Source organism: Mustelus asterias, chromosome 7 (genome assembly GCF_964213995.1).
Source record: "Mustelus asterias chromosome 7, sMusAst1.hap1.1, whole genome shotgun sequence".
In the NCBI taxonomy this organism is placed as follows: domain Eukaryota; kingdom Metazoa; phylum Chordata; class Chondrichthyes; order Carcharhiniformes; family Triakidae; genus Mustelus; species Mustelus asterias.
This window is the reverse complement of record NC_135807.1, coordinates 30,121,558-30,133,397: the sequence shown is the minus strand read 5'-3', so window position 1 is coordinate 30,133,397 and position 11,840 is coordinate 30,121,558. Positions and strand designations below refer to the sequence as shown.

General features: G+C 37.9%; 1 protein-coding gene across 7 annotated transcripts in view; it reads left to right on the top strand.

Moving 5' to 3' along the window:
• The first annotated feature begins 937 nt into the window (after window positions 1-937).
• The window catches only part of khdrbs3 (KH domain containing, RNA binding, signal transduction associated 3), a 175,316-nt gene continuing 164,413 nt past the window's right edge, over window positions 938-11,840 (top strand). For 2 of the 7 annotated variants that reach the window (XR_013498294.1, XM_078215796.1), the window contains exon 1: window positions 1,018-1,396. Coding sequence is in view for 4 of the 7 variants with exons in the window: in XM_078215796.1 (XP_078071922.1) it covers window positions 1,306-1,396 (91 nt within the window). In the remaining 3 variants the exon portion in view is untranslated. Of the gene's footprint in view, window positions 1,397-11,840 lie in introns of all 7 variants that reach the window. The other 5 variants (XM_078215797.1, XM_078215795.1, XR_013498295.1 and 2 more) reach the window with 5 other exon arrangements.

Sequence of the window (11,840 nt, the reverse complement as noted above, 5' to 3'; positions counted from 1 at the left end):
CCCATAATCACTGCATTAAAAACTTAGACATCAATAAATGCAGAAATTAGAGGGGGAAAGATGCAGACAACAATTAAACCACAGGGAGGCAGTATTGCCACTTCCCAAAAAGAAACTTAGCAAAACACTGAAATACTTCTCCCAGTCAACCTGCAGCTCGCATTGTCTATTTCTATCCTAAACTATTAGGGACCCATCAACTCTGGTTTATTTTAGGTTGGACTCAGTTAAATCACTGGTTGTGCACTTGTTGCGAAATTAACAAAAAAAATGAACAAACACTCCACAATACATTGCACTGACTTTATACCCTTTCCGACACAAATAAAACGTTAAATAATGTTTGAAGGCGCAGAAAAAGAACACGAGGAAGAACTGCACGAGGTGCATGCTAAACTATTTCCAGACTGTGATTCTTGATCAGAAACAAAAGAGGTGGCTTTGCAGTTTGAGGAGCTATTTTACGCCGCGGAGGGTGGGGGTTTGAAGTGAGCGTGTGCGGTGGCTTTGATTGACGTGCGCCGCAAAGAGAAAACCCGAGCCCGGGAGCGGAGAGAGCGGAGGGAGCGGGAGAGGGGGGGCGGGGGCTAAGTGGATGATAGACATGCGAGGGAGGTGAGGGCGGGGCTACGATTGATGACTGATTGGCAGAAAGTGGGTGCGGCCAGATGGGTGACTGACGGGCGAATGGCGCGGGAGTTAGGGGGCGGGGCCACACGGATGACTGACGGGTGAGGGGGGCGGGGCGGGCGGAGGAGGCACTTGCCGCCACAAAGAAGCCCGGCGCTGGGGAGCGTGCCTGGTTGCGGGGCGAGGGGAGGGAGGGGCAAGGGAAAAGTGGGTGGAGCCAACCGAGCTGCGGCTGGGCCCAATCGGGGGCAAGCCTGGCCTTTGAGCGACGTGAGAGGCGACTAATGGCGGGCGGGCAGGGGGGCGGGACGGAGGGAGGGGTGGCAGCGGACGGTTATTTTTGATTTCTTTCTCTCTCCCTTTATAACCTGCGTTGTCGCCTGAAGCGGAGGAAGGGGAGAGAGAGAAAAGGAGAGAGGGAAGAGGAAAAACCACATAGGGACACATTGGATCTTTTTAAACTCTCGTTCGGAAAATCATCTGCGTTTTATATTTTTTTTCCACAAAAAAATAATAATAATTAAATATACCGAACAGGGTAATCCCGCCGGCAGAGTCGGACATTTTCTTTCTGCTGATTTTTTTTTAAAGTATTAAATAATTTGTTATTTTTTTGAAAAAAGAAAGAAAGCGACAGAAAGACAAATCTGATCCGGATCGCCCCTTGCTTGCAGGATGGACGATAACAAGTACTTGCCCGAGCTGATGGCCGAGAAGGACAGTCTGGATCCTTCCTTCGTTCATGCCACCAGGCTGGTGACAGCAGGTACAAGGAGCACCTTACCCTTTACATGGGATGAAACTTTCTAAATCTTCTTCTTTGTTGTTGGGGGGTTAAAAAACCAATTCGCAGCCGACAAATTGGGAAATGTTCAGGAAGGCACCTTGCTCTTTTTTTTATTCTTTTCCTCCCCCCGAAACAAAAACTGATTGAAGATTTGAATTGACTGGAATTTAGTTTTCCCCTTGCCCCAATTTGTTCTTGGTGATCCAGATTTATCTATTTTTAGGACTTCCTGGCGATTCAAATTAATACATTTTTTTTAGGAAGAATGCAAAGGATGAAGTGAGAGGGAATTAAATAACTTTCTTCTCTTGTCTTAACGGTATCCTTTAAAATGTATGTGTAAATATATGAATAATACCTCGTAATGTGAAATAAAATTAAAAGTTATCCAGTGAATAGCAATATTTTTTTAAAAAAGACTGTCCTTCATAAACCTTTTTGAAGTGAGATTTTTCTCTTCTGCACTTGTCTTGTCAGTGCGTTTAACACTCTTGAGCATCCAGACATTTCTTATCACCCGAGGGGGGCATGTGTCTGATTTATTTGTTATTCTCTTTTAGTTCTCTCTCTCCCTGCACACCCCCCCCCCCAAAAAAAAACTAAATTATATTAGGAAAAATCAATAATTAGTTTCATTCAAGTAAATCCCAGGATTGGGATTTTCTCCGTAGCTTTGCGGACTGCAGGACAGCAGACATTGTGAAATCATGTTCGCCCCTCGAAAGAGTCGGTTTTAAATCACTCCGTTGCTATTGTTTTTGGTTTTAGCCGTGTCTGAGGGTTTGATATACTCCTGTTGAATCATTTTCCAGCCTACTATTGTACATTGGCATGTAGTGTTTTGATTCTGAAGGAGAGAAGAGGAAAGGATGAAATGAGAGGGAATTAAATAACTTTCTTCTCTTGTCTTAACATATCCTTTAAAATATCTGTGTGTAAATATATAAATAATCCCCTTTAATGTGAAATAAAGTGAGTTGTAGGTTGTGGTTAAGGAGTTCTGCGTATATCTAAAAGGCCTGTCTTTTAATATATAATGCATCTCTGGTTAAATTCCCCTGTTTGAACTGAAGAAATGCCAAACCTCATTAAAACCTTTTGTTTGCCAGCAAGGAACCACGCGGATATAAACTGGATCCTTTGTCGACAAAGACAAAATTAAATGCGTTACTTTTGGTTTGATGTTAGAAGATGGTTGCAGTGTTCTTTGATTACTTCAAGGGGTACTTTTGGAGACATCCTGAAAGATGGATTAACTTGAGTATACAATATCAAAATGTTTACCTCTAGGTGAGTCAAAACCTGAGGCAAAATTAATATCTCCAGTGGGCTGAGGGATAATATTTCTTATTTGATCAAGTCTCATTTTAATTAGATGCAGAATTAACAAGGGTGTGCTAAGACTTCAGTAATTTATGCATCTACTCTTCAATACATTTCACATTTGCCTGAGTTTCATTATTGAAGAGGTGAACTGCTATTAACCAATGGAGATTAATGCATACCTAAGTTAATTTTGCATCTAATTAGAACAATATTTTTATCAAATAACTTTATTGGGGTGGCAATTGTTTAACTTTGGAAGCTATCTATTGAACATTTTTATATGTATTTTTGGCTGTATATTTATAGGCACACTGTGTAATGTTGAATGACTGTATTTGAATTCTTACATGATTGGTATCCTGCAAGTTCTTAGTGGAACTATAAATCCCCTGCAGACTTGGTTAGATTCAGATTGCACAATTGACAGCTTTACTGGAAGAAAAGGAGTGTTAACATTTGCTTGACATTCAACATTAGCAACAACCCTTGACAAAAATGTTTGCGTGAAGCTGCTGGTGCTGTAAAATTACCTAATTCAACATTGTGAGGTAGATTTCAGAGCAGAGACAGCACAGGGAAACAACTGAGGTTATCAGGACATCTAGACTTTTGGCTGCAGATTTGGCACGTAAAATGGGCATTTTTCTTGCCACCCCATGACATAGTGGCACAGTGGTTGGCACTACTGCCTCACAGCGCCAGGGACCAGTTTGTATGTTCCGCCTGTGTCTGTGGGTTTCCTTCGGGTGCTCCGGTTTCCTGCCACAGTCCAAAGATGTGCAGGTTGGGTAGATTGACCATGCTAACTTGCCCCTTAGACCCAACGATGTTTAGGTTAGGTGAGTTAGCCATGGTAAATAACATGAGGCATTTAATGAAATACACCCATATATATTTTCTTTTTGGAAGCACTTCACTTTCAGTCGTGCAGGGAGAAATCAATAGTTTATGCCTCTGGAGGCACAACTGCTTGCTTATTAGGGCATTACTGTTGGTATCAAGGCTGCTTCTTTGTAATACAGATGAAACTTAGTTGAGTCAAACTTGAAACGACTTTGGCTTCTTCAGATACTATTGGAAAATTATTTTATAATTAAGGAGATGTTTAAGTAATTTTCAATGTTTTGTTATTTGTGTGAAGAATGATGCGCTTGGATTTAGTGGTATAAAGGGTACTTAACACCACATGCCACCATATTGTTTTTCTAATATACTTTGAACAAATCTAGACTTGACAGCTGTCGGATAAAATAAGATATATAATCAATCATTTTAAAAATGAAAAGTAGACAGGTAGTTCAAGGAAGTTGTAATGTTCAGAAAGTACATCTGTAGTCACCCGAAGCATTTTATCAGATCAACTATCTGTCTCAAATGCTTGCAGCATTTGGAAAGAATAAAATGAAATACTCACTTTTTTGGTTCCATAAAGTAACAATTAATATGCATTCTTTAAAAAAAAATCTAAAGTGTTTGAATAGCCTTCTGGCTGCAACTGTAATCTTAAAATCCAAGATTTATAGCCGTTTCGTAGGGAAAAGAAAAATTTGATCAGTCTGATTATTTTGCACTTAAAATTGCAGTGTTCTGACTGTGCAGGAATTGTCTATTGTTTATAGAACTGACCTGAAATTGATACCATTAAACACTAAATTATCTACTTTCATGTGTAGCTTGTGACATTTTGTAAGCATTGTGGATGTGTGTCTTTAATAATATAAAAGGTTCACAGATTGTTTTGTGAACTTGTTATACTGATCTCCAAATTTTGAGATGGTTGTGGAATCTGTTATATTCGTTTCATGCTCCTGGTAGATGCATTCTGTATAATCTTTGGAAGAGATGGAAATTTGATTAAAACGCAAAGTACTTGTACAACTCTCTGAAACTCATTGTGCAAAACAGATGTTGATAAGTACAAATGGATCAAGAAATCTGTGCAGATGTCAGGGCAGGAATTTTGCCTTGGAATTCTGTGCTTGGATTTATGCTGTTTTGACATAATTTAACATGAGTGATTACAATTTATGAATTAGAATATGTCAAACTTTTAGATTATGCAAATAGATGTGTTGATCAGCCAGTTGACTGGATTGTAATGCTTTAAAACTCATATTATTGGAATGATCACGTTAGTAGTAGCGTGACAGTTCCAAATGACTCCGTGCACGCTTCTGTTTAAAAAAAGCAAGGGATTGGAATATTGTTCACGTTCTTGTTTGGTTTACAGGGTGATATTTTTTTCTTAAAGTCAACCTAGATATTGTAGTATTTTATTCAAATTTGTGCTTAAATTTTAAAATTAAATTTTCCTTTGTTCTTTTATTTGAACATTTGGCGGTTTGGGGAAAGGGATCTTGTGTTAAGAAAAAATTGTTTGGACTTTTGAATTGCGAGTGACTATACTCATCCTAATAAAGTCAGTGCGCTGTGTAGAGTTTTCTAATTTCATTGAACTTTATTTTTCTGCCCTGAATGTATTTTGAAATTATTTTGTTAAAAATTATTTTGCGACTGTCTCTCTAATTTGGGGTATAATGAAATAAAGGGGATCATGTCAGGTTTCAAATTCACCTGACAATGAGACTGTGTGGTTTTGTTCTTGAAGGTTAAAAGGTGGCCCAGATAATTTCACTGGGAAGAAGGTTGCAAAATAGTCACGTGTAAACAATGACCATAGCAGTTGCGCTGACAGTAGATTGACTGTCAGTCTCCAAATCCAAGGATGTGCTTGGAATGTCAGGTTTTGTAAATGGCTATGTTTTAAACTGTCTATTTAAGATAAAATGAAGTTGGAGATTTCAGGGGACATCTAATTCGCATTTCTACCTGGATACAAGGTCCTTTTTAAATTACATTGTCACAGAGATGGGCTCTGAGAAAGCAAGAGTGTATAAGAAGCTGTTGTAGGATAATTTGCAGATTTTCCTAAAAAATATCACTAGACCTCACCACACATGATCAGTCTGGGGGAGAAATAGCAGCGACATTTGGGCAGCAAATCATTATTGATCACTATGCCAGAAGTGGATGGGAGCTCATACTTGGATTGAAGAGACTAAGCAGGTTGGAAGATTTGCCTAGCTTTGGCTGGAAGGAATCTCCAATTCACTCCTCATTATGAAAGTCAGTTCATGCAGCAGACGTTACTGTTTATAAAGGAGCTGAGAATAATGCTTAGGATAATGAAATGTCCACACAAGGAACAGAGTAAAGCATAACAATGGATCAGGTTTTTCAGTCATTGTAAAGTTAAATGAGGGATATTTTCATGTTGTTTATTTCAGTAGACAATTTGTACTCCAATATTTAGTCAATGTTTTTAGTTTGCTACGGCAAAAATCTTAACTTGAAATCTTGTAATGTGATCTTTTCAATTGTCCATTGGAAGTTTGGATTTCCTTTTAAAAGTTATTGGTCACTTAGGGGATCGTATCATTTTCCAAATATACCAATCAGTTATTGTTTATGTTTTTTCACTCTTGTCAAAAGACTTTTGAGATATTTAAAAGTTGTGTATGTGTTTTGAAGAACATCAGTGCAAGTCATTTTGAATGTTCAAATTTGGGTGAGGTGCAATGAATACAATTCATACATGGCATACTTGCAAAATCAATTTTAGCAGCAATGATGAAGATTCAGATGGAGAACTTTGCAAAATGACTACCAATATGGAATGAGCACAATTAAATTTGAAAATCCAATTGAGTATTACTTTAAGGATCCTCTTTTAGACCTTAATAACTATTCAATATATGATAATGAACATACTGTAGGACCTTTCAGCAAGTGCTTTAATTAGCTCAAATCCCTATTCTAGCATTCAATTCCACTCGCAGGAATATTCATTACCTTGTTTAGTGGATTATGGAATGCAAGTGATCCTTTATTGAGAATCGGCATTAATTTGTAGCAAAATCTTCTATTCGTTAACAAGCGCAGTGATGATGGCTCAGGGATTGTTACCACCTAGCTAATAATAGATATAATGGAAATTCCAGTGTGCTTGATTTTACATTGAAATGGTTGAAGAGTTTCCTGTTCCCAATTCCACCGTAAAATCTGATGGAATGTTCAATGTAACTGTAAAGGTAACCAAGCCATTATAATGTTGTCATTGGTGTAATGACCAGAGAGTCTTGAAAAGATGATTCTCCTGATGGGAAGTAGATAAGTCATGCGTAATAACTTCAGTTTAGTAAGTGCTGTGCTTTGTTGTAGCAAATCTAAGCAGCTGAGGCATTAGAAGTTTTCAGCCAATTTTGGAAGTAATTGTGTTGTTTCAGGAATATAGTCTTCTGCCATTCAACTACTCATTTGACATTTATTGTCCTCCTCAGTTAGATATTTTTTGCATTTAAAGAATGAGTGCTGGGGCAGGAAAATTTCCCTACTTAAAATTTTACTGGATATTTCAGATGTAAAGTTCGTTTCTAATTGTTTGACCATTATCTATCAAGCTTGGTTTGGGTAGATCAAAGCCAGTTTGTCAAAAATGGATGACAAAAGTTGCTTATGGTGCAAATACATAAAGCAGTTCACCCATATCATAGAATCCCTACAGTACAGAAGGAGGCCATTCAGCCCATTGAGTCTGTACCGACCACAATTCCACTCAGACCCCATTCCCGCAACCCCAAGCATTCACCCTGCTAATCCCCGTGACACTAGGGTCAATTTAGCATGGCCAGTCAACCTAACCTGCAGATCTTTGGACTGTGGGAGGAAACCAGAGCACCTGGAGGAAATCCACGCAGACACAGGGAGAATGCGCAAACTCCACACAGACAGTGACCCGAGGTTGGAATTGAACCTGGGTCCCTGGCGCTGTGAGGCAGCAGTGCTAATCACTGTGCCGCCCACAGGTACTCTTGTGTAAATAATTTGAGTTCCATTTTCTATGGTTTTAGCATTTTGAAAGATTCTAAATACCGTAGCTATTTCACAATATGCAAAGATAGAAATTTTTAAAGTCTCTTGCCCACAAGATCAGGAGCAAGCTGATTGTAGATCTGTATATGTTTGAATTGTATTTAAAATTGACATCTTGAAAACTAACTTTAAAAACTGTTTTGTGATGTAATTTGGAAAATGATTAATAACATAAACAGCAGCAGAGTAATTAAATTTTGAAAGTATATTTGTTGAAATTGAATCCTGGAATTAAAACACATTGTTTGGCATTTGAACAGTATGTTTAGTTTTGAAGTTGGGCTAGGGATAATGATTAGGTATATTGCAGCTATGAAATTCATTAGGAACAGACCCTTGAAATTGCCTTTTGATGATCCTGCAATCGACTTGTATATGCAGAAATTAAAATTTTGTTTCAGCAGATGCATCAGGAATGTTGGCAGTTCCCACCCCGTTCTCCACTTTCATAAATTTTCATTTAGTTTCAGTTGTGGTTTGCATTGATTTTTTTTCAGTATGGAACATTGCTGTGCTTAATTTAAGAATAAAGCTTTTAAGTCTTATATTCAACTTTTGTTTTTTTATTTGCATCCTTCAAAAATGTATCAGCTATCATTTGCATTTTCTCAAGATGAAGACTAGAAAGCAAAAATAATGGGCAATTATTCATGTTCATGTGGGCACATGCACTGATACCCAATGCTTGGTAAATAATTGTTACTGGATAAAGTTCTTTGTGACTAGGAATTTTATTCACTGTAACCATCTCATCCTACAACTGTGTAATTGTCAATAAAGTATGCTACTATTGGGTTGGCTTGGTTTAGAAAAGCTGTTAGTTTTTTCTGTTTTCTGCACAGCTGTACTTTGACAGATTTTACAGTAGGGGGTAGGGTAGAGTTTTTATTTTGCCATGACTTGTCTTGCCCTTTAGAGTATCACCTTATCATACCAAAGATTTGGAAAGCAAATATTTAGAGTATACCTTTTTCTTTCTGAATTAAACTTTTTATTAGGGTTATGAACAAGCTCCCTCATGGACCCAGTTTATAAACCTGTCAATAAAAATGTATTTTTTAAAAATAAAACCCTGGCATTTATTTTCACTTTGTTTCCCCATCACAAAGACTGCCTACTTCAACCTCACGAGCATCACCTGGCTTTGCCACTGTCTCAGCTCATCTGTTGCTGAAACCCCCATTCATGCCTTCATTACCTTCAGACTCGACTATTCCTGGCTCTTCTCCCATGTTCTATTCTCCATAAACTTGAGATCATCTACTACTCAGCTGCCTGTGTTTTAACTTGTAGCATGTCCCATTCCCCTTTTTACCACTCTGCTCACTGACTTGTATTAGCTCCTGGTCAAGCAATACTTGATTTAAAAATTTTCATCCCCATTTTCAAATTCCTTTGTGGCTGTACTCCTCGCCACCTCTATAATATCTTCTGGCTGCATAACCACCTGCAATATCTGCACTTTAATTCTAGCCTTAATTGCTCCGCCATTTGTGACTGTGCCTTTAGTTGCTTAGGCTTCAACTCAAATTCCCTCCTTATACCCTTCTACCTTGCTTTCCTACTTTAAGACACTTCTTTGTCATCTGACTTATGTGGCATTGTCTCATTTTGTTTTATAATGTAACTGTGAAGCACCTTGGAACGTTTCATTACATTAAAGTTGCTATATATATATATATATACATATATATGTTGCTATTCTCCAAAAACCTCTGGAATCTAGCACATGCATGGCAGCTGTCAAAGCACACGATGAAATAAATAATATGCAGTTTCTTAATATGATTACTGCGTGTGGCATGTGCAAGTTTGTTTTTAATTACAATGCCCTTTGACTGCTAAACTTTGATTATTGGCATTCAGCTTTTCTACTTCAGTTTTTAAAAAATATCAGGGAGTGTCTTTTTCAGCTTCAGCACTTACTTTCTGCCTCAAGTATTCACAGTAAAACCTCTGCTGCCACAAGAAACCTTAACATGAACAAAAGTGCAGCTTTCACAGGTCTTTGGTTCAGCCATTGGAACATGGGCTCTTGATAACTCCTTTTAGGAGTTTTCTGCTGTTGCCAAGTCAGCTCAGCACCCAGTCTGGGCCAGGAGTTAAATTTGGATGACTGCCAGTCTCATGACTGGATGCACAGGGCAAATAGCCAAACTCGTATTAATAATCCCTTACCATTAAGATGTGCAGGAAGATCATAAATCACAGATGGTCAATTGATCTTTTATTCAAGTTGCAGCATGTGGAATCTCCCACCTCAATTGATTGTGGGCTCTGCATTTGATAGCTGTGCAGTGTTTTTAGAGCTCTAACAGGAATAAATAATCCTGTGCTGTGTTGCATGTTGACAGTGATCATTACATCACAGCTCTAACAGGAATAATCCTGTGCTGCGTTTTGTTGACAGTGATCATTACAATTATTTTAATATTCAGTTTTATTAATGTTATGTGTACCATTTTATTCTATGAAGATTGTTTTTTTTTAAAGTGTGAACTTTTCCACTTCATCCATAAACTGTCTCCCTGCTTAAAACTTCCAAACTCTGAGCAGTTGGTGACAGTTTGTGCCAACTGGGAACTAGATTGAGAATTCAAAAACACATTTTAATTAGGATGTCTTGCCAGTTGTGAGAGGAGGCTTTTATTTCCGCTAGGATTTCAATTCCAGTCCCAGAGCGGAAAGTAAGAATGTTAAATTACTGCTCCTCCCAAACTCAGTTTGGTGAAATTTGGATGATAAAACAAGGGTTCATGGGAAGGAAATATAGGAGTAGGCCCTTCTGCCATTCAAACCTGCTATGCTGTTTGACTAGATCATAACTGATCATCTACCTTGACCATTTTTCTGCAGTATCCCCATATGCGTTGATGTTTTCTTTATCTAAAAATCTATCAGTTTCTGTCTTGAATAAAGATAGTTTGTGTTGAACAGAATTGGAATTTCCAAGAGCCTTTGAATACAACTGTTAATCTGAACATTGGTGTTCGTTAATCTGGTAGGATTTTACTAGGGTTGAGGTATGCTGTGCCTGGCCCATTTTAAAAAAGCTCATATTATGCACATTCTATTGTCACCAGTATAGAAATGTCTCATTCTTAATGCATGTTATTGATTATCTGACCAGCTTCAGCAGCTTTATGGCTGCCCTCACGCTGCTATTGTGGTTAAATTTATTCTGATTTACTGGATAATTATTTGCTTTATGCTAAGCTCAGCCTGACCACATAACAAGACATAGAGCATGGCTGAGTGAATTTTGTATTTTTTTCTCCAAAATGTAGTCACTTCACAACTAGCTTCAAATACTGATTTACAGTTATAACATGTGACTAGTGTGGTGATTTAAAAACACTTAATTTGCATGAAAAGGCACTCTGCCATGAAATCTCTTATACCTTTAGCAAGGGATAGATTCTTATAGAATTTTCTTGGGACAATTTTCTTGGAACTGACTGCTGAGTGAACGAAATACAATATGGGGGAGAGAAAGTAAAATGCAGTTGAAATCATTGAACTTGGAACTGTAACTGTATGACTGAATGAAACAGCAAGTTGTGGTTCATAATTGTTTGCAGAGCAGATCTTCTAGTACCTGGTTCAGAGTGCTATTATATAAAGCATCCAATGCAGCTGATGTTGTACCTGTTAATGTAAGAGCACACTAAAAGTTTGAGACTTGGAGTTATAGAATTTTACAGCACAAAAAGATGACCTTCAGCCCATTGTGTCTGTGCCAGACACCATTTACCAACTATTCTAATTCCATTTTCCAGCAGTTTGTCCATAGCCATGTATGCTATGGCACTTCATGTGCTCCTCTAAATATTGCTTAAATGTTGAGGGTTCCTGTAGATTGTGATTGGTAAGAAACAATGGCCTTCAAATTTGCACAGTGTTGAAAGGTCTCTAAATGAGAATTAATTTCAAGATATGACCTGTCAATGTACATTTAATACCTACAGTAATCTTGATATTAGTCTTGCGTAACCTGTAAGCACACATACTGCAGCCACAGTATGAAATTAAATTTAGCTTAACTATATCAAGCTTATTTAAATGGATACAATTATATTAATTTTGGATGTTTAAGGACAATCTTCTGTGGGAAAGCTATGAGCTGCCTGCCTCAAACACATGATGACATCAGGCAGATGTACTT